Source organism: Salvia splendens, chromosome 6 (assembly GCF_004379255.2).
Source record: "Salvia splendens isolate huo1 chromosome 6, SspV2, whole genome shotgun sequence".
In the NCBI taxonomy this organism is placed as follows: Eukaryota; Viridiplantae; Streptophyta; class Magnoliopsida; order Lamiales; family Lamiaceae; genus Salvia; species Salvia splendens.
The window spans coordinates 6,624,562-6,648,932 of NC_056037.1; the positions used below are offsets into that span (position 1 = coordinate 6,624,562).

Genomic DNA, 24,371 nt, shown 5'->3' on the forward strand with positions numbered 1-24,371 from the left:
AAAAATGGTGGGGGAATTGTGTGTGTGGAGTGATATTTATAGATGAATGTGGGAAAAAAACGATAAAAAAAATGGGCAGAAAAAAACGGTAATTTTTTTTATTCAGAATTAAAAAAAAATATCAAAAAATCGACGCCCACTCGCGTGCCGACGAGTGGGCGTCACGCCGCGCGCCAGAGCTCGCCACGTGGCGCTGGCGCGTGGCGAGCGGTCGCGCCATTCCCCCCCCAACGAGCTAAGTGACGAGACGGAGCATCCGTAACGGCGTCTCGCTGCGGGCTGGCCTTCTATTAGTTATGGGCCGCGATTATTTTTTTTTAATCTCACAAACGGAACTCAAAATTATTGAGTTTGTGAGAATTAATCTTTGGAAAATCGTCCCGAATCGTCACAAAGCAGATAAAGCACGAAAATTGCGACTCTTTCATTTTTCGAATAAAACGGGACTCTCAGTTCACTCCGAATTAAAACCAAGCCTGAATTATGCTAATGAGTGCACAAATTTTCGTTCACTCACCTTGCAATTTTGGATCTATCTTTGAAAGATTGTGTGAAAATGGCTAAATGTCAAATCCGTGCATTTTATTAGCAATTAAATCTAAACCTATCAAAAAATTTCATTTTAGTTCCAAAACAACCGATCTCGGCCTAGTATCTTGCGAAGAGGGCCACAGAAAGAAATTGGGTCACAATGTGACCAAGGAGTGGGCCAAAACATCCAATCTCGGCCTTCTCTCTTTAATTCTTTGTCTCTTTTTATGGAGTACAAAAGCGTTCGAAGCTTTAGCTAGCATTTATTCGTTATTTCGAACATATGAATGTAATAACACCAAATTATATAGTTTTGCTAGATTATACTACTATGATGCAAAGAATGTAATAAAACATTTAATACTGTATTGATAATTTGATATAAAGAATCTCATCTCAGGATCTCAAATAGTAGTCGAGGACTGAAAATCTGAGCAATTTTAGCAACACAGTAATCACACGAAATTAATTTTCGAAAAAAACACAATTTTAGTATGAACTAATTAAAAAGGAATTAATTACTACATCTGTAAGTAACTTTTTTTGGGCCTATATAAATTTCATAGAAAATAAAACCAAGCAAAAAAGCGTGCAATAATATCATAGAAATAAAAAAGGGCAAGGTAGCAAGAATGTCGAAGATGCTAGGTGCGGTCGTGGTGACGCTGCTTGCTTTTAGCGCTTTGGTTGAGCTGTCGTCGGCAAAATTTATCGGCTACCCTGTGATCGGCGTAGACAACCCCTCTTCCACATTACACACCACCAGGGAAGCCTGGAAACCCTTACCAGAGAGGCTGTAAATGTTGAGCATGGAGCTTAGAATGATCGATCTTCAGGATTTAATCCACTCTCCTTTTCTTTAATCTATTAACAATTAATACTCGTCTTGTGCTTCGTTTTATTTTATTTAAACCAATAATATTCTATGATAAAAGTGAGGAAAGTAATTTTCATTTTATTCTAGTTAAAGTCTCTAATTAGGGTGGATGGTGTATTAAATTTGAATACTAGCTAGCTATTCGTGTAATTAATTCCATAGAAGATTACATAAATCCACTAAACGATTCTTTTAGGTGGTGTTCGGTTGCCAAGATAAAATAATACCAAAATATAATCCAAGATCCCATGATTATTCATCTAGGATTGAGTTGTGAGATTGAATCTCATGAACCAAACACACTACAAATTTAATATTGGATACAATCTTGCAAACCGAACACCCAAATAATTAGATACTAATGTATTTTTTATTATATTAATACAAACATATTTTCTTCATAAGCATAAATATTTACAAATGTGATATATACAAATTACATTTTTTTTGCACATTTCTGATTCGTTCATGTAGCCCATTCTCCCCTGTGAGTGGCTTCATTTTATCCGATTTAAAACTGTATGTATTTATAAATATAGTATTTAATAAAAAAAATTGATTTTATTATAAATAATAATTATTAATTTACTAAAATTTATTTTTCAAATAAAAATTTTTAAATTCATTTTCTTTATTTTTTTTCAATTTTTATATTTTTTTCATTTTATTGCATTGTTTTATTATTTTTAGGCTATTATTTTTCTAATAGTATGTTTATTGCATTTTAATTTGAATAATGTTTATATTTATGATTTTATGAAAATTAAATTTGGATATTAAATAAAATTTTAATTAAAATTAATTTGCATGTGAATATTTTATTTTAAATGAATATCTTATTCTATTTAAATTGAAAAAATAAAATAAATTAAATTTCTTTATAAATAAATTAAAATATAAAGTAAAAAAAAAATAAAGTAGTAAGACTATGAATAGTTAAGAGCAGGGGCGGAGGGAGGGTGGGGCCAGGGGGGCCCATGGTCCCCCCCACTAATTCTTAAAAAACTTAGGGGTATTTTAGTAATTTCACAATAATTATAATTTATAATAAATATAATATTAGAGATATGTTTCAGCAAAATATATATGAATCGTGCCTCTTAATTTAGCGTATTCATTCTGCAGTTCCAATCCAAGTCTGAATTTAGCGTATTCATTCTGCCGTTGCTAAAAAACATAAAATTGTCGGATCTTTTTATAATTCTATCTCTCGTTTGTGTAATACTGTTGGAGGTTCTTGTAAGCGCAAAGATATACTTCGGGAGAAACAGAGAGAGAATATTATTAAAGAGATTGCAAGTGATGAAATAAGCACATGAAGAGGACTAAATCAAGAAATGTCATTGAAGCGACCTGGAGATACTCGTTGGAGTTCACATTACGGTACTCTTGTCAACTTGATACATTTATATTCTTCTATTGTTGATGTTCTTGAGTATGTTGGGGAGAATGGTCATGACGATTCAATAAGGGCTGAAGCTGATGATGTGCTAGAAATTATAAATAGTTTTGAGTTTGTCTTTGTGTTACATCTTATGAAGCAAATCTTGGGAATCACACATGAACTCTCCCAAGTGCTACAAAAGAAAGATCAATACATTGTTAATGCGATGAATCTTGTCAAGGTAGCAAAATCACGTCTGCAAATAATGAGGGAAAAAGATTGGGATGTATTGCTTGCTGATGTTTCTAAGTTTTGTAGCAAATATGAACTGGATGTGCTTGACATGGAAGATGAGTTTGTAGCTCGAAAAAAAGGAAGACGTAGAGCTGAGAAAATGAAGAATCTCCACTATTATCGAGTTGAGCTCTTTTGTTCTGTTATTGACTTGCAAGCTCAAGAGTTGAATCAACGTTTTGATGAAGTCAACACAGACTTAGTTTTATGCATGTCATGTTTTGATCATAGGGATTTATTTTCTGCATTTGATTTGGAGAAGCTGCTTCGTCTTGCACGGTATTATCCTTCTGAATTTTCTGAAGTTGCTTTGTCCGAGCTTAAAAGTCAACTTGAGAACTTTATTTTCGATGTGCGCATAGATGAAAAGTTTTCACAAATATCAGGAATCAGTGGTCTTGCTCAAAAGATGGTTTCTACAAGGAAACATGAAGTTTTTCCAATGGTTTATTCATTAGTTAAGTTGTCATTGATCTTACCAGTTGTCACTGCATCAGTAGAAAGAGCCTTTTCAGCAATGAAGATCATCAATACTTCTCTACGTAATAGCATGGGAGACCAACTATTGAATGATTGCTTAGTTCCTTACATCGAAAAGGATGTGTTTGTTAAAGTTACCAATGAAACTATTATGCAGCGGTTTCAGAAGATGAAGAATAGAAGACAAATGTTATGATGTGATTGCATTTGACTTTTACATTTTGAACCTTATAATTTAATTTATGTAATTTTTTTTTTAAGTTTAATTTTGGACCCCCATTATGAAATCTCTGGCTCCGCCACTGGTTAAGAGAGATGGTGGATTGCGATGTTATTTCTTGAGTAATGGATGAGGTAAAATAATAGTCTAGGGAAGAGATAATTAAGAGAGGAGTTGTGAATGACCTTATTTGAATTGAAATCCACAAATTGATGGAACCGGCAAAGAATGCTTGAAATTATTTACTGAAAACCAACAACATAATATAAATATAATTAACCAAAATATGAAATAAATATAATCAACCAAAATATAGTTAACAATATAAAATAATTATAATTAACCAAAATATTAAAATTGCAAACGTAATCTTGATATATTGAAGGTTTGGGCGGCTGGACTGGATGAGGAAACCCTAATCTTCATATCTTGTAATGTCGACATTTTCATCTTTATCTTCAATCTCAAAAAAGAATTAAATTAAAGCACATTATTTTCCCCTATATATATTCATGCGTTTCGCAGAAAATAAAATCAAGAAAACATTTCGCAACAATATTTCTACAATAATATTATAGAAACAAAAAAGAAAAGAGGTAAGGCAGCAAGCATGGCGAAGATGGTAGTTTTGGTGGTGGCGACGCTGCTTGTTTTTGGCGCTTTGATTCCGGTGTCATCGGCACAACCTGTCATTGGCTACCCTGTGATCGGCGGAGACCTCCCTAAACCGGGAACATCGCCACCAGCGGATTCTGGAAACCCCTACCACAGAGGCTGTACTGTGGCGGAGCAATGCCGCGGCGGCGGCGGCGACACTCCAAGCGCCAGGAAGCTCTTGACGACAGTGAAAAATGTTGTGCATGGATCAAGTTGAGGATTCAATCTACTTTTTATGACTCCCTTTTCTAATGTAAGTTTTATCAAGTAGCCGTGTTTAGTTGTGCGTGGCAAAGCAATTGTATCACAAAATATGACCAATAAAATTGACAACATTGAGGAAAATAATTGTCATGCTATTCAGTTTAAAGTTGTGTCTCAGTATAATTTTAATAATATTCATCAAAAATATAAGATGAAATAAACAATCTTAAGATTTAAGTCAAAACGAAAATAATACTAAGAATGTTGGGAGAAATTCAATAGTGTCAAACTGTCAATACAACTTTTCAGAAACAAAAACAGAAAAAATGGATCGGAACTCACAAAATTTCGGATCAACACTAATTGAAATGAATGGTCCTCTAAAAAATACTAACAACTTTTTGGATTAACACGTACTTGAAATGAATGGTTAACCAACTAAGTTTGCCTCTCAACTTTCTCCTATATAAAGCCATGAAATTATACAGAAAATAAAATCAAGAAACAGCACAATTTCAAGAGAAAACTCATCTTGCATTAATTTCAATTCTCAGCTCCATTTTTTTCAAAAAAGAAAAAGTTGCTATCATGGCAAAGACTGTTGCATTGATGTTCGCGGCATTGTTTGTCATGACCGCTCTTTTTTCATCGTCCGAGGCAACCACTGGAATCGACTACAGCGCTCTTGTCCCTAAGCTGGATATTCCGACAGACGGCTTCAAGAGGGCTTGCCAAGCATTACATGGATGCCGAGGCAACCGCAAGCTTTTGAGTGATGAATCTGAGAAGCTTTTCAGTGAATCTGAGAAGCTTTTCAGTGAATCTGAGAAGTCCATCTCCGAGGTTGTGCAGGCAACTGGGATGGAAGCTGAGAATCTGAAATTTAAGTTTTTGAGCCTTTTCCATTGAAGAATTTGTTTTCTTCATTATTAATTTGCCTCTTGAAATTGTGTACCAACCATATTATGGTTGCTCTTAATTTGTTTCATTAAATAAATGTTTCACTTATTCTTGTAATTGATCGTTTTTTGTAATAGCATTGCACAAAATGATCATATATGAATAATAAGATGAAATATCCTTTTATTTGAATTGTCAATGCAGATAATTGTACTATTGAATTGAGCAATTTGAACTCTACACACCATGGTTAAGCTTATGCCTCACTCATTGGTATTGAGTAGAATTCCAACTCTATTTATCAGAAATAAATTACTTATTCTAAAATGAGAAAATACTCTACTTGATTTCATCAATTCTTGTAGTTCAAGCTCTACTCGATCAACTATAAAGCTTCGTTAAATTATCATTCAAGATCATGTAACTCACAGGTAGCTAGACTCATTTGCATTTCTAAATACAATTGCATGCGGTGCAATATATATATATATATATATATATATATATATATATATATAGGGAGATGATCAAAATAAGTATGTGTTTAAATCCAGAAATGCAGACCAAATCTTGGCCCTAGGATTAGATGATCTAATGGTCAATAATTAACCAAAAACACGGAAGGTCATAATTAAGCAATTTTAGGTCATATTATAATATTTGAGTTTAATGTCATGCTAAGATCGTTTTAGGTCATGCTTTGTTAGCATGACCTAAAAATTACCTAATTATGACATAAAAGTGACCTAATTATGATATTGTTCTGCGTTTCTGTATTTAAATCTAGTTTTGCATAGATCAAAACCCTATATATATATATATATATATATATATATATATATATAGAGTTGTAATTAAACAAAAAATTAATTGTAATGCAGAATCAAAGATCAAATTTAGATCATTGAATTAAAACAAAAGTACGTTTATGGCCACTCAGTTTGAAAGATTATAACCCATGATTGAATATGTATTAATTATGTTTGGTTCATTAGATTGAATCGCATAGCTTAATCATAGATAGATTATCATATGATAATAAGTCATTGTCACTTCCGTCTAACTAAAATAATTTCAGAAATTAATCCTAGATGGATAATCATATGATATTGGGTCATCGTCACTCTTATCCAACTAAAATAATCTCACAACTTATCTTGTAATAATTATTTTGTAAAGCATAGTAGTATTTTTTAGTTCTTTCCAATTTCCCTTTTCTTTTACTTTTTTTCATTTTTCGCTATCTTGTAAATCATTCTAATTCTCTTCTACTGCATCTAATATTTTTAGCTTTTCTATTTTAATGGCTAATGCATATCTTGACATTTTTTAAGACAATGGAAACTTTTCTTAAATAAGTCAAATGATAATAAAAATAACACAAACTTGCAAAAGTTTAAATACATTATTTATATTATATAAATATAAGAATTTTCATTTTAAATCGTGGAAATCATTCAAGTGGACTAGAAAGTAATCTATTTATATAACAATAAAGCTTCTAAACAAAAAAATAAAGACATAGAATGTGATTGAGAAAACGAATTAACGAGAAGATAAAAGATTGGTTGGATTTTGAAGCTCCAAAACGCTATAACTATTTAAAAGACCAAAAATTCTAGATACACCACTACTAATACTTAAAAATTAGAACCACAATTATTTTTTATGACAAAAAAATAATTTTGTTAAAAATCTTAAAGCCTAACTCTGACTTAAATAGTTTATCATATCAATTACTATTAATTTTAAATTTGAAAAAATAAATGTGCAAAATAATTGATGAGATAAAGTTATTTAATCCAAAGTTAGGCCATAAGCGTTTTAATAAAATTCAGTTTTTTATGATAAAATGTAATTAGGGCTCTTTATAAGTAGTACTCCCTTCGTTTCGCGGTAGTGGATGTGTTTCTTTCGGCACGTGATTTAAGAAAAATTGTGTTAAGTGAATTAAGTAAATGAAGAATAAAGTAAGGAATGAAACAGGTGGATGGATGAAGAGAGAATAAAGTAAGAGATAGTAAAGTGTAAGTGAGAAGAAATTATGTGTTGATTTTTACTAAAAAGGAAAATGACTCTACTATTATGTAACGTTCCAAAATGCTCAAATGACTCCACTACTATGGGACAGAAGGAATAAATAGTACTCCAGTAGTACTTTTACTTTTGTCTCCCAATAGCTAGATAGTGAAAATACGGCAGGACAGAAAAATCTGTAGGACATAGCCTATTGACTCAAAATTTAAGATTTTGAAAACAAAATATGCTTACTCCCCATGTCCCGCTTTAGCAGTCTCAGTCACTTTTGAGCACTCGTTTTATAAAAATGATAATAAATAGGTAAAGTGGAAAAATAGTAAAGTAAGAGAGATAATAATGTAAATAAGACTCTTCTCTACATTATTCTCTAATTTACTTTACCATTTCTCCACTTTAACTATTTATTATTTTACAAAACGAGTGCTCAAAAGTGACTGAGACTGCTAAAGCGGGACGGATGGAGTATATACTAAGAAGTGTAGAAAAAATTAATCGTCTCTGATTTATTACCTAAATATCAGTGTTAATCATTTCCCCCAATGATTTCGGAAGAACCCTATACCATGTACGATCCTCCTCAAAAGAGTAACAACCTGTAATTATATCTACCATCAAAACATATGCATCCCACAAAAATTTCCAATATACAGTTATGTGATTATAGAGGCTATAAAACCAAGAAAACAACCCCACATTTGAACAGAAAAATAAAAATCATTCCACATTTCCACCTCGATAGTATTTTCAAAAAAGAAAAAAAAAGAAAAAAAAAGAAGTTGGCAGCATGGCGAAGACTGCAGCGATGATGTTGGCGGCTGTGTTGGTGATGAGCGCTCTTGTTTCGTCGTCGTGGGCGGCCACGGAGGCCGACTCTACCGCCCTCCCAGTGCAAATCGAAGATGATCCGGCCTCATCAGGAAAAGTGTTCAAGGTGTGCAACTCCGTGGAAGGGTGCGGCGGAGAAGGCGGCAGCGTCGGCGGCAACAGGAAGCTTTTGAGTGATTCTGAGGCGCCGGCAACCGCTATGCAGTCGGTTGAGAAGGGAGCTGAGGATCTCAAAACAAAGTTTATGAGCCTTTTCGGCCATTGATTCATTTTCAGACTAATTTGTGAATTAGTTTAGACATTATTTTCTTTTATTTGATAAAAAATAAGTTCTGATTATTTGTTCTTTGTAATTGATTATCTCTCGTGTAATATTATTACCCAAAGGGATCGGTTATGCATTAATAAAGGAAATGGAATTTTCTTCTTATCATTTGATTTCAGTGAGTTTGGATTTTACTGTGTTAATTAATTAGTATCTCAATAAGAAACAAAGTTGTGAAAAATGGTGAATAAAAGCAAAACACAATATAACCTAAGAAACAAACTAAATACTTCTCCTAACAGGTGTTAATGTGGAATTGGAGGAGGCAGTGGTGGAAATCTGAGAGGGACAATCGATTGAAGGTATTTTTCCATCCACGTAACATCATTATTTCTTCCATCCTCGGCAATATAACTAGCACCATCTTCGTTGAAGTAAATAGAATCGGGTCTCAAGTTCAAGTCCAATGAAGCATCCATGTACCTCATTTCACCTAGGGGTGGCAAATCGTGCGTGTCGGGTCGTTATCGTGTCGACACGATAACGACACGAACACGATAACAACAAACACGAACACGACCCGTTAAGAAAACCTCAAACACGAACACGAACACGACACGAAACCCTCAGACACGAACACGACACGAACCCATTAACGACACGAACCCATTAACGACACGAACCAATTCGGGTCAACACGACACGATAACAACACGTACACGAGATGACACGATAACGACTCGATAACAACACGACCTGATAACGGTTAAACCTATTAAAAATGAAAATAATAAGAATTAATAATATTAAAATATTATTTGTTAACGGATAACACGAACACGACACGAACACGTATTGTTAACGGATAACACGAACCCGACACGAACACGACACAAACACGACACGAAATTTTCGTGTCCTTAACGGGTCGACCCGATAAGGACACGAACCCAATAAGCTCTGACCCAAACCCATTATTTTCGTGCCGGTTCGTGTCGTGTTATCGTGTCGTGTCAAAAATTGCCAGCCCTATAATTTCACCGCTTCATCCAACCTAGCACGTATCACTAGAAATAGGCAGTCGGAATGCTCATCAATCACAAGGGAGGGAGCAGACAGCAATGCGGCAGCTAGGGAGGGTCTGAGTGGAGGATAGGATGATATAACGGGGCGTGATCAATGTCGGGAAGCTTTATGTGACAGCAATGTTGGAAAGATAACTTGAAGTGTCCCAAGTATGTTGGGAAGAGAATGTGTGGAGTCCCAACTTGTTGGGAATAGAATAACATTTATAATGTGGAGTTTCAATAAGTATAGTTCCTAGGTATATTTATATCTAGAGTCCTATAAATTCCTATGTTCTATGTATCAACAACAACAATTCAAATCAATAAAAATGTAGTCTTCAAGAGTTCTTCAGTTTTATTTTCCGCATTTCACTTTTCAACATGGTATCAGAGCAGGTTCGATCCCTCGTATGGATCAATCTGTCTCTATAGTAAAAAAAAAAACCAAAACCCATCAGAAAAACAAGGAAGAAGCAGCCAACTTTGCTGGGTAAGCGTTGGAGGAATTTGTGAGTATAGATCCAAGTTGGTGAATCACTAAGGTTACTGCCAGCAGCAGAGAGTGGCGGTGGTAGCCAAGGCGATAACAACGGCGGCGGAACCCCGACAGCGATGAGTAGACGTAGACGATGATGAGGCTGCTGCTCTACTAATGACCAGCCGTGGTGGAGATGGCAGCAGCGAGAAGCAAGGTTGGCGGCTGAAAACTGCTGGCAACAGTAGCGTTTGCGGAGAAAGGAGACGGAAGCTCCAAAGGCTGCGGCGGAGGAGAAAGGAGGAAGCTCCTAAGGCGGCGGAGGATGGGAAGAAAGAGACTGAGGCGCCGCCGCCTCAGGAAATCGTTTTGAAGGTGATCATACACTGTGAGGGCTGCGCCATGTAAGTCCGCAGGTGTCTCAAAGGATTTGAAGGAGTTGATAATGTGATAACCGATTGCATAGCGAGTAAGGTGGTGGTGAAATGAGAGAGAGCAGATCCGATGAAGGTTTTTTAAGCGAATCCAGTAGAAGAACCACCGCCATGTCGAGCTCATTTCTCCGATATCGAAGCCTCCGACGCCGCCGGAGGAGCCGCAGAAGCAACCGGAGAAGGTGGAGGCCAAAGTAGAGGAGAAAAAAGAGGAGCCTTCTGTGATTACTGTGGTGTTGGGGGATTTTATGCACTGCGATGCTTGTGCGCAGGAAATCAGAAAGCGCATTCTCATAATGAAAGGAATTGAAAGAGCAGAGCCGAATCTGGCGAACTCACAGGTCACCGTGAAAGGAGTGATGGGCCCGAAAGCCCTCGCTGATTACGTCTACAAAAAAAACGGCAAGCACGCCGCGATCGTGAAGGTCGATCCAGAGAAGAAAGAGGAGGAGAAGCCGAAGGAGGAGAAGCCGAAGGAGGAGAAGAAATCGGACAGAGAAAAATCTGACGCTAAGAAACCGGAGGAGGACGGCAAGGCGAGGCTGCTATGGCCGGAGGAGATGAGAGGAATGGCAGAACACTGCCGGTGAAGAAACCAGAGGAATCCTCGGTTTGTCCGGTCGAGGGGGAGAATAAGTATCCGACCGAACAACCCGTCTCCAAATTTATGTTGCCCGAGAAGACAAAGAAGACCGCCGGAGAAGGCGAGTGAATGGCGTGGGGTAGACATAAGGGCGCCAGGAAGAATGCTGAAAGGAGAGCAGCGAAAGCTGCCCGTAGAATATGGACCGCCAGGAAGAGCGAGGCAGTGATCGAGCAGATGCCGTCAAGAAAGCCGTGCCGGAAATGGAGAAAAGCTGGCCAGCCCTGATGAGAGAGGAGAAGCTACTGCCAGGACAGGCTGCGAACATATATAATAGCATCCGGCCGAGGGGGAGATAGCAGCAACTGCCTCACGATTCATAGCATCCGGCATCATGAGTTACCGCTGATGGAGATCGTGGCTTCACGGCAAGAAAAGCAAATATATGTCCCATTCTCAATCTTGGATAGAATCTTGACATGACTGTTGAGAAGGGTTTGGGTCAGTGCTGAAATCAGATATACTACAAAAATTGCTTGCTACCTTTGTTGCCAGATTGTGGAGCTCTTCAGAGTCTTGATCAGGAAACCATCCATTCTGACAAGCACTCTTGACAGAAATCATCAGAACCATGATAGCTGCTTGCGTTGAGGCATCATTTTTTCATTTGGCTCACCTGCTTTACCAGAGAAGTGAATAAGCAAACGATCGATGGCAGCAGAAATTCGGAGGAATGAGAAGAAGAAAAGTCGAGAGGGCGATAGCAGAAGCTCGTCGAGATGTTTTTCATGCAAAGGGTGGAGCCAACCAGAAGTGTCCGGCGATTACTTGTCGGAGTTGCCGCCTCAGAACGAAAAGAGAAACAGAAAATAAAACGAGGCACTGTTTGACCGTCCCTCAATATAGGGTTTTCACATAAAGAAGAAACATGGGCAAATTGGGCTAGCGTTGGGCTCAAAAAAGTTAAAAATTGAAAAGAGAAAGAATATGGGTTCATTGTATTTGAGCGGAATGGGCCAAGAATGACATTCCAAAATTAAGCTTTGGGCCGCAAATTAAAATCAGTTCAAAGACGAGTAAGCTCCTCGACACGAGTCAAAACTGTCCGAATTAGCTCCTCGACAAGAGTTAAAACTGTACGAATGAGCTCCTCGACAAGAGTCAAAACTGTCTGAATGAGCTCCTCGATACGAGTAAAAACTGTCAGTCAGAAAAAATAAGATGGCTCCTAGATATGAGCTAAAACTATCTAAGATGGCTCCCGGACATGAGTAAAAACTGTCTAGATTAGCTCATTGACACGAGTTAAAACTGCCAATCAAAAAATTGAAGAGCTCTATGACACAAGTTAAAACTGTCAACAGAAAAATTGAATAAACTCCTTGAAAAGAGCCTAAACTTTCAATGAAAAAAAACGAAGAAGCTCCTTGAAACGAGCCTAAACTCTCAATGAAAAAAACTCTTTGATACGAGTATAAACTATTTATCAAAGTGAAGATCGTGCAAGTTAAGTGTTGAAAAAACTCGATACTTAACTTGAGGGGGAGTGTTGGAAAGATAACTTGAAGTGTCCCAAGTATGTTGGGAAGAGAATGTGTGGAGTCCCACCTTGTTGGGAAGAGAATAACATTTATAATGTGGAGTTTCAATAAGTATAGTTCCTAGGTATATTTATATCTAGAGTCCTATAAATTCCTATGTTCTATGTATCAACAACAACAATTCAAATCAATAAAAATGTAGTCTTCAAGAGTTCTTCAGTTTTATTTTCCGCATTTCACTTTTCAACAATCCAACCTAGCACGTATCACTAGAAATAGGCAGTCGGAATGCTCATCAATCACAAGGGAGCAGACAGCAATGCGGCAGCTAGGGAGGGTCTGGGTGGAGGATAGGATGATATAACGGGGCGTGATCAATGTCGGGAAGCTTTACGTGACAGAAATTTATCGACTACGGCGCTCTTCAAGGAGACAATTATTATGGACACCCGGGGCACAACCCTGCCAACTCTTACGACCGCGGGGGGCGGCGCCTCATGACGGATGAGGGAGCTGCCGATGTTAAGGACACGGTTGTCAACCTTTTTGATTGACTACATTTTCTTAGATTTCTTCATTTTAATTTAGCCATCATGGTTCATGTTTATGTATTTAGATAGTCTATACTATAGATTCTCCTTGCAAGTGATCATATATTTATATAATTAAATTACATGAAATTTTCAATCAATAACGATCATAGTTTTTGCGATAATGTAGACGCATGATATTAGAATCATTTGGTGAATTAACTAATGATAATAGTTAGGAAATGGTCTGGCTTTTGGGCACGAGTTAACATTGAAAGAGAGTTTTTTGCACGTGTAATGTAATTGTATCATTCTTGTCAAGTCATTTAAGTCTCAATTTTCAAAAGGAATGGTAGATTGGTAGTATCCATTATATATTACCACATTTGGCGATGTCATCGCGCTTTTTAATGAGGGTGAAGTAATTAAACTAAGGTGGGATCTATTTTCACAAATAATGGAGTAATACTTTCACAACCTAACATGTCTCATTTTTCTTAGTCTGTCCAGACAAAAATGTCACGCTTCCATTAAATTATCATCAATATTACATTTATTTCTCTTCATTCATAATTAATTCAGTTAGTACTTTTTCTCTCTCTCTCTCCCACATGCCCCTCGATTTATCAGCAGCGTTGGATTTGATTCTCTAAATATCAGCAACCTTAAGGTCATAATGAGTCTATTTCACCATTTAGCAGTAAATTTATAGTGCACCGAGCAAGACAGTAAAAAAATTGGGGCATGGAGACTAATACTGCTGTATTTTCATTCAATATTTTCTAAATAATATTATAAATGCATATTATTACGCAATTGTGATGCAATAATTTAAATAATACTACATAAGTCATCAACAGTGATGTTAAATACTATAGTACTATATCCCAATCATCCTAACACTAAAGGAGGTTGAATATATACCAATTATCCGAGGACCGAAAGGGGAGACGCTTTGGATGGAGTGCGTTTTGGTGGATATCCATGTCCTTGAGCATGACGGATCGGCCACATGAATCGCACGGCGCAGTTCTTGATCCACAAACACTCTCATGTTCTGATAATCCTCTAATACGGTCTCGGGCATCAGCACCTGACCTCCCAGCTTGAACCATGTCTCCACAAAACCGGCATGTAATGAGGCGCAATGTGCAATTCGAGGACTGGTGTTGCACATTAGTCGAGTGGGAAAAGGAAATATCTGCTACGTGTATAGATTGTAACTCTAAAACACTATACAGCTTCAACAAAAAGATAACTAAGCCATAAAGCATTTTACAGAAACATACACAGTAGAACGATTTATCTCATGAAAACAGGAAAACAAGCCACATCACTGAGACACAGAAGAAACTGAAACAATAAGCCAAAGAGCACAATAAAGAAAGAGCTTAGTTCTTACCATTTGCTCCTTCTCGAGAACAATCCCACAAGGCCAATGAAGTGGCTCCTGGAAAACTTTCATGTGTTTCTCAATCTCTTCCCTTTGAAACGCTTTACTGCATTTTTCACAGTGAACGTGCCTCTCACTCTCCTCAATCCTCAAAACAACCCCACAACCGGGATGCTGGCAAACGGTATTATGCCTGCTACAATAGGCTTCATGAAGAGCAATCGTTCTTGATGAGATATGCCGTTTACAGTTTCTGCACTCTGCAGTGTCTACCTCAGAAATCGTTCTTGATGGGATATGCCCCATACAGTTTCAACATTCACCGAGACCTCGTACTTTGACATCCCTTTGTAGCCATACACAGCAACGGTGCAGGTACCTGTTCCCAAGTTCTGATCCTCGGCCCCGATTAGTAACACCTTTGAACCCATATCATTAGATGACCACACATGTTGGTGTTGAATCGGGAACCAATAAGGGATGCCTAGAAACATACAAGTCGGTATCTCCGTCTTGTGTCTGCGTTTCAAGATTAACCAAAATATTCGCATCCTTGGAAGAAATTCTTTTCCAAGTCTCCTCGTCCAAGGAGAACTTATAATACATGTACTTCCCTTCCTCGACCACTCCACACTCTGGTTTTCCAAATGAAAGAGGCCTCAGCATATACTGGTTTGAGTTTTCCACGGTCTCCGGACCTATGATGTAGACCTCAATATCCGTTTCCAGAACAGATATGCTCGACAAAGGCTTCAGCTCGAGAACACGTAAATGGTATGTCAACACACCGTGATTGACAAGTAGAACATCCCCTTGAGTAAGAGTCGCGTGATGGCGAAGACTTGTCTCCAGCACCGCCTTGTGATTAGGAATGTCGGAAAAGCCAAATTCCAGAGATTGAAGTTTCGCATACGTTCCTTTGGGAAGCCAAACGTAACGTACTTCGACCGCAGCAGAGCTCGGAGCCTCTTCGGGGAATAGATTGCTCCAACAGTGCTGAGGAAGTGCTACAAAACCTTCCTCAACAGTGAACTCGAGGACACCAGCATGTGTCATCCTGGACGCTCCTTCATCACCATTATCAACGTGCATAGCACCCTCAGGGTGAATCAACGATAGAGAGAAATGCAGCGGCCCTTTGTCAAAAGCTCCTTCATCAGAGAGCTCTGTGAAACAGGAAGGAGGCAGTTTGATCTTATCGCCAATACCCTGATAAGGCACGGCTTCTAAAATATGAGAAAAAACAACTCCTCGACCAGCAAGCGAGCTCTCCTCTGCTAGCTGATTAGCCTAAGATGGAAACAAGTTTACAATCACCAAAAAACGCCCCCTTATTCCTTGAGCCAATTTCACTAATAACATAATGTTTTTACCTGAAAACTCAACTCCAACGAGTCAATAATCACTAAAGTTCGGACAGTGTAGTATGAAATGTATTAAAACAGTTAGCTATTGATTTGGAAAGCATTATAGAGCTTCTTGATATAATTCATAAATCCTAATTTCTAACAAGAATTATATACAATCACTAAAGACATATAATATCTTCTTTGTCATCACTAAAGAATATTCAATTTCCTCCTTTTCTAGTTAGAGAAGGCAAAACTGGGGAAGTGGGAGACTCCACATAAACACAATAGATCACATTTCAGTGAAATCCCAATCAAGTAATCAACCAAGAGATATTTATCAACCAGAATTATATATCTCTACCAACTAAACACCCACAAAATACAATTCAAAAATAGGATTAAAAATAGTAAGGTTTCTAGCAATCAATTAACCTAGAAATTTTTATCAGAGAATAGCAAACACTAGCAACTGAAGCATCAATGATGCGATCAACTGCATTTATAAAGTGATGGATGGCGGAAAACCAATCGGACCTTGAATTCAGCTTCGGCGGCATCGAGGCGGCGTTGCCGCTGAGTCGCTTCTATGGCTTCCCTCTGGAAAACGGTTTCCTGCTTGACCTTCCTCTCTCTATCTAGCTTGAGCTTCGCTCTCTGTTTCCCCTCTCTCTGCTCCTTCTCCAGCTTCTCTCTTGCCCTCCTCAATTCGAAGTCCATCACACAAATTAGGCAAAAAAAAACTCTTTTATGAAACAAAGTTCTGACAATCTCGACTACAATTTCTTGAATTGAATGAAATGTCATCACCGAATCCCAGAATTCTTGGACGAAACTGAAATTTTCATGGGAGGGAGATTATTGAAATCTTCTAACTACCAGTGGAAGCAGCAGCCGATTTGGGCCGACAATCAGGCCACCAATATCAAGCCCACCAGTAAAGAGCCCACCTTATAGAGAATCAATTAAAATAGATCATTTTAAAACAACACAAAAGGCCATTATAACGTCATTTTAGTTCATTATAGAAAATTCAAATTTTAAAATAAATCAAAAATCTAAAAAATGAAAATTGTTATTTAAGATCTAAATTTTTGCATTGAACTTAACATCGAAGTAACAATGAACTTATTGGTGTCATATAATAAACTATTTCTATTTAATTCTGCATTCTACGTTTAAAATCCACATATCTATACTAGCGTTATTTTAAGGTATTTTGGTTTCTATGTCATGGAGTGTTAGCCTTTGACGTTTGGCTTGGTATTGGACCTTTGGATGTGTAGTTGTGCCACTTTGTGACTATCATTTACTCCCTCCGTTCTACAATAGTGGAGACATTTCGTTTCAAAACGAGATTTAATAAAAATTATGTTAGTTAACAAAATGAAGAATTTACCTTACATTATTAGGTGAATTCCAAATGTAATTTTATTTAAAAGACTTTTCTTGAAGCCACACAAAAATAGCTATCGGTTCCGGTGGTCGACGAGTCAATGTTTAGAATTGCATTGGGCAAAATCGTTGTGTTATTCAACGTTTGTTTTTACAAGGCCTTAAACATTTTAATTTATTTTTGGTAGAAAAAAATAAATAAACAAGTGGAGTACAGGATGACAACACACATTTTAGTTCATTTATGGTCATATAACTCCAAGATAGATGAGTTATATATCCTATCGACTGCTATTGGAAAACGGAGCATTATTCATCGACTTGAACTAGCTAGAAACAACCCTCCATGGGCCATGGCAAATGTTCTTTGTTCCGACGAGTGACGATGGATTCAATAAAACCTCCTCTGGGACAGGGTCACACAAAACCTGTTGTCGAGGGCTGAGCAAAAGACACGACACAGGTGAGAGCAAGTCTGGTGCGCCAATTAATTGTGAAGCGTCTCAGAAACAACTCGATGAAGTCGTCCCCTTGGGCCGTGAAAATCCAAGAATGGAATCCATAGCGTAATTCAAGTCATTAGCAGTCATCATTTAAGTTTTTGGGCCCAGATTTAGTAATACTTCGTTATAAGCAGCATTTGCTGCTCTGCTCAGCGCTACTTCCTTCTTTGCGTGGGACGTACCTGTCCCTCTAAGTTTACCGTCGACATAAACTTTGTAAGTTCCATCTCTCGACCATAGATCCACTAGTTTCACTTCAAGCTTGTGTTGTTGGCAGATCTCGTAGAGCTTCTTCATGGGGTGTTTCTCAAGCATGCTCGGGGTTATCAAGGGTTGTATTAGATCGCTGACTACCTGCACGAAACCAAAACCGTCGCTACACGGTTGTTTTACGAGCAGCTAAATGAGTTGGTTAAAAATCACCTTACCTCCCATGTCGTATCAATTGAATAATTGCTGTCAACATAAACAGCTCCAATAGTTGATTCAACAACATCAGCAAGCACTTTCGGGGAATGAATCAAGCCATGTGAATGTAATGGATATTTAGGAAGAGCATTGATAAACGTCTGAATCTGCAAAAGATCTAAAATAATTGAGTTTGAAAAACAAAGAAAGAAGCCATAAGAAAAAGTTAGCAGAAAACGACCGATCTTGATTCCTGGTTTGTAATCACTATATTCACAGTTTCCTCATCATTCCCAACAAATATACTACAGTAGTATAAACTATAAACTATGTTAGCAATGTAACAAGATGAGATTGTGATTGGAAATGAAATTTTCCATGCCGTTGCTCTAAGATTCAGTGATTCTAACTATATACTACTATATACTAAGTTATGTACATCATTAAAAAAAACTATCTACATTTAAAGATGGTGCATCAGTTCTCCTCACATGGTATCAGAACAACTACGAAATCATTCCTTAGTCCATATACCAGCTAGTGTATCTCCAAATCCAAAACGGCAGTATAACTCCAACTATAAACAACTTAATCCTCCTGCCTGTATAGAATTATGTCAGACTACATATATTAAGTAAAATTGCTAATCACTAATGTAAAGGATCAAGGTAACAAGACAGAATTAAAGCATATAGGATATTAGGATCAAGGTAACAAATATATTAGACAAGTCACTAATACTACAATCTGCAGCTTATCACCAAGAAATCAACATACCCTCTTGGTGTAGATTTTAGCACCAAAACGGATGTATCTGTGAAAGTTATGCTGGACAGCCACCCGTGCAAGCTTCTCCGTATCAACATTGGCAGCTCGAAGTGGGGACAATGATCCCGGTGCAAGATCCGGGTACTTGGAAAACTGTTCCTTTGTTATCAAAAAATTAAGCACCGAGTCACCAATATACTCGAGCCGTTCATATGAACCGCAACCCTGCTGGTAGGATGGATGTGTAAACGCTTCGTATAGTAAGCTACGGTTGTTAAATCTATATCCTATTATTCTTTCTACTTCTCTAAGCTTCTGTAGTGACTTAGTTTCTGCTTCAGCTTGAACCAGTGATAGGTCTAATTTCCTGCCATTGATGCTCTTCAGATAATTACATAAAATATTTCCTGCCAGATAAGAAGCAAACATGCTACATTTAGATTCTTAAAACACACTAATAGCATCAGCATCACAAATTTCACAAAATTTGCCATTAAAATAATTCAGAAATTTCAATTAGGTTTACAAACTACAGTACATCACAAATCAGCAAATGATAACCCAGCAGTTATTTCGAATGAATTTAAAGAGATTCGGGGAAATCCCCAAACAGACACAGAGAGAAAGCAGTCAACAGAGAGAAAGCAGTCAACATACCGTATATACGGAGGCGCTTGGCAGGAAGAAATAGAGATTCCCACAACGAAGTCAATTCACCCTAAACGACCAAATCCTGCTGATACTCCGTCATTCTCAATCCCGATTTCGGCCAAATGCAGTCTCAATACCACTGGAATTCAAAAATTCCAAACAATATGCGCCCTTCACCACCGCGCAATGCCGCCGCGGTAGCTCAGACTCACGAGTAGTGTATCAGTGTACGACACCGTTTTGAGTAGTTAAGCGATAATCGATTCATTTTTCGAATACTTATGATAGGTAACACAATCATATTAAAATGTTAACATAAAATTATGTTGACAATTTAATATAAAGTGTTGATATTTTAAATATTAATTTCAACACAATATATTAAAATATCAACTAAATTTATGTTACATTTCAATATTATTGTATTGATATTTTTAATACACTACTGGTGTTCGGTTTGCAAGAGTGTATCCGACATTAAATTTATACTAGTATATTTAGTTCATGAGATTTAATCTTATAATTCAATCCTAGATGGATAATCATGAGATAATTAGTCATAGCTAACCATCTATGACTATAATAATCTAACAACTCAATCCTATATTATATCTTGGCATTATTTTATTTAGAAATCAAACCCCATCTACGTTCATGAGTTAGCAAAGCTAGCAAATTGAGAAAGTTAACATTGGTTCACACATCTACGTATATATGTACATTTATCACTTGAATAACAATAAAATTACAAAATTAAATCTCTTACTGTATCTTTTATTCTCATAATAAATTTCAGTATGTATTTACAAAATTACATATCTATATACTACTACTTACTACTTAAGGGTCTGTTCACCTTACGTTATTTGAAATGTCCTGATTTAATTCTTGCAAGAATTGAGTTATTGTTGAACTCATTTAGGGTGAGCCAATAAGGTGTTTGATAATAGTATTGTATTTATGCTTTTGTTCTGGAACGAAAAATTAGGCACGACTTATATATCAATAGAACAAGCACAACTCTATCTAGTGGCGAAGCCAGAAATTTTACAATGGGGACCCAAATTAATGCTCATAGTTATAGGATTTTTTTAATGTTCATGATGACGGAAGCTTATTATTTGATATTTTCAATTTTAACGTAAATATAATGGATGGAAACGATTTTTTTATGATGTTTAAATGTCATCATAAAAAATATCAACGAAAATATAACTTATAACAAATACTGGAATACAATAATTTTTTTTATTATGAGTATAATATTGAAGAAAACAATTATAAAAGGGCAATGAATTAAAAATAATATAATTAGTTGTGTAAAAGAGAAGAAATACAATAGAAATTATGTCCCAAAATATTAAAAGAATAAAAAAAGAGCTGCATAAATATAAAGTAGAGAAAAGAAAGCCAAATGTAGCCAGAGGGAATCAATCTCGGGACAACCAGACATCAAACACGGTTTCATACCAACTGCGCCACTAGCTTCACATGTAAACTTTGTATTAAATATACAATATATAGTAAAAAGGAAAATTGATGGAGGGACCAGGGGCCCTCCTGGCTCCAACGTGGCTTCGCCAGTGACTCTATCTACCATTTTTCTTTTATATGACAATCATACTGTCCAACTTAAAATTGCATATAATATTTTTATTTTAATTTCACATAAATCTTTAATAACAAATAGAAAAATATACATATATATTCTAATTCTTGGTATATTATTCGGTCATGAAACTTCAACTATCCAGCTTGAAAGTTTGAACATACTCTAGGAGTCTAGGTTGGTCTAAAATCCGCTCATTTTCACAACAAAGTTTGAACATAATCTAAGTTTGAACATATCTACCAATCTAAATAACATTAACGTTATTCTTATTTCACTATGACACAAGTTTCTACCCTTTTTTCTAAATAATTTCATTGTGACACAAATTTTTGAATTGTGAGATTTTCGAACGAAGAATCACCATGTCCATATACATCGACATGTGACTACTGGGTACTCACAATACTTCTCACACTAATAAAAATGTATACGAATTTGATCTCAGAAACCATAAACAAGTTAAACACTAATTAAAATAAAATCATCCCTACTCCTAAGAGCATCTCCAATGCCGGCGTCAAAATCGCGACGCCGATTTTTCGCCGACGCCGGTTCTGACACCGAACCATTGGAACCGGCGTCGGCGAAATCGGCGTCAAAATCGGCGTGGCCATGCCGATTCGCGCGATGATGCCGGTTCCGACGCCGATCCTCACGGCGCCATTGTGGGTCCCGGATTGGCGTCAAACCGGCGTCAGATTTTATATTTTATTTTTTTTTCTTTTGAAAACACTATTTATACGAGCTTTGAACGTCATTTTCATTCGCACCACTTGTTTTAACGAGTACTCTCTATCTACCTTACTTTCTGTACAAGATCAATTTAAGAAATGAGTAATGCCGGTGGTAGTGGTGGGGATGCGGATGAGTACGAGCGTATGCTGAACGAAGAGCTAGATGCCTATACGAGCCGTGAGGTTGATCGATGGATGCAGAGTTATATGCAGCCGGCGGCACCTTGCCCACGACCAGTTGTCCACCGTCGACAAGTGGTTGATCGTGATCATGAAGCTGCACATCAGCGCCTGTTCACAGATTACTTCGCAGAGGAGCCGCGTTTTAACGCCAACCATTTCAGGCGTTGTTTTAGGATGAGGCGGGACTTGTTTATGCGTATTGTTAACGCTTTGGAGCAGCGATATCTGTATTTCCGCTTCAGGCACGATGCGACTGGCAGACCCGGCCACACCCCTATTCAAAAGTGCACTGCGGCAATCAGGCAGTTGGCCTACAGCACCGCGGCAGACATGTGGGACGAATACCTCCACATCGGTGAGACGACTGCCATCGAATGTATGAAGTATTTCTGTCAGGACGTGATCGAAGTATTCGGTGATCAGTATCTCCGAAAGCCTACCCCCGAAGATTGCCGGAATCTGCTGCGGATGCACGGGGATCAGCATGGGTTCCCGGGAATGTTAGGCAGCATAGATTGTATGCATTGGGAGTGGAAGAAACTGTCCCGCTGCCTGGAAGGGGTTTTACACGACCGGCTACAAGGGAAAAAATCCCACGATGATCCTCGAGACCGTAGCTGATTACCGGTTGTGGATTTGGCATGCGTATTTTGGGATAGCCGGTTCGAACAACGACCTAAACGTCCTCAACTCGTCGCCCCTTTTCAACGAGCAGTGCCAGGGCGTCGGTCCGGCCATCAGTTTTGTCGCCAACGGCAACCAGCATGATATGGGCTACTACTTGGCGGATGGGATATACCCTAGGTGGCTCGTCTTTGTGAAGATGATCTGGTGCGCATCAGATGCGAAGAAGGCCTACTTTGCGACGCGGCAGGAGTCGGCGCGAAAGGACGTGGAGCGCGCATTTGGTGTGCTTCAGGCTCGATGGGCTGCAGTTAATGGACCAACGCGTTTGTGGAATGTCGACTGCATTGCTGATATACTGTACGCCTGTATTATCATGCACAACATGATTGTCGAAGATGAAGGTGTACAACTGACTGATTGGGCCAACGACGATAATGAGGCCGGTCCAAGCCACGGCGTCGCCACCGCCAACGTACGAGGTGGGGTACCTCACGATGAAGAAGCCCTCCTCCAAGCACATGCCGACATGCGTCAGACGGAGGCTCATATTCGACTCCAAAAGGATTTAGTTGAAGAGTTGTGGGCGCGGAGGATTGCAAGGCGTTAGTTTTTATGTAAATTTATGTAATTTTTTTAAATGTAATTTTTTTAAATGTATTTTTTTTAAAATTATTGTACTTTTTGAAATTTTAATATTATTATTCAATTTAAATGTATTTGTCTCGTAAATTAAATTCTGTATGTTGATACGATTGTAAATTAAATTATATAATTGTTATTAGTGATGTGGATATGTAGTGTGAAGGCTATGTGAGGGCTATTTGATGTCCAGTTGATGTGGCAAGCTGATGTGGCAGGAGAATTGTAGTGCTGATGATGTGGTAGTGTGAAGGCTATGTGAGGGCTATTTGACGTCCAGTCTTACTGGAGATGCTCTAATAATTTACTACATCCGCCTATGAAATATTTGTCTTGCTGCCGGCGTCAAAATCGCGACGCCGATTTTTCGCCGACGCCGGTTCTGACGCCGAACCATTGGAACCGGCGTCGGCGAAATCGGCGTGGCCATGCCGATTCGCGCGATGACGCCGATTCCGACGCCGATCCTCACGGCGCCATTGTAGGACCCCTATTCGGCGTCAAACCGGCGTCAGATTTTAATTTTTTTTTTCGAAAACACTATATATACGCGCTTTGACCGTCATTTTCATTCGCACCACTTGTTTTAACGAGTACTCTCTCTACCTTACTTTCTGTTCAAGATCAATAACGAGCAATGGAGAACAACTACGAAGGTACTCCAGTGACTCCCGGGGGATGGTCTCAGACTCCCCCGCCTCCCGGTGTAGGGTCTCAGACGCCCCCGACTCCCGGGGTAGGGTCCCATACTTCCCCGGCTCCTGGGGGAGGTGGTTGGCCTCCGATGACCGGGTACTACAAC

General features: G+C 37.9%; 1 protein-coding gene and 3 pseudogenes across 1 annotated transcript; 2 read left to right on the forward strand and 2 right to left on the reverse strand.

Moving 5' to 3' along the window:
* Positions 1–2,745: 2,745 nt before the first annotated feature.
* Positions 2,746–3,746, forward strand: LOC121808683. Its single transcript, XM_042209278.1, has 2 exons — positions 2,746–3,628; positions 3,724–3,746. The coding sequence occupies exons 1-2, from the start codon at positions 2,746–2,748 to the stop codon at positions 3,744–3,746; spliced, it is 906 nt and encodes a 301-aa protein (XP_042065212.1).
* Positions 3,747–10,396: 6,650 nt separating this feature from the next.
* Positions 10,397–11,243, forward strand: LOC121808684 (annotated as a pseudogene).
* A 2,842-nt stretch (positions 11,244–14,085) lies between these two features.
* LOC121806491 lies at positions 14,086–16,937 on the reverse strand (annotated as a pseudogene).
* Positions 16,938–17,534: 597 nt separating this feature from the next.
* On the reverse strand, positions 17,535–19,552 carry LOC121808685 (annotated as a pseudogene).
* Positions 19,553–24,371: the final 4,819 nt, after the last annotated feature.

Bases quoted from the DNA above. Each gene is read 5' to 3' on its own strand.
- LOC121808683 (XM_042209278.1), top strand. From the start codon at position 2,746: ATGTCATTGAAGCGACCTGGAGATACTCGTTGGAGTTCACATTACGGT. The intron at 3,629-3,723 runs GTAATAGCATGG...ACTATTATGCAG, and splicing joins GATCATCAATACTTCTCTAC to CGGTTTCAGAAGATGAAGAA.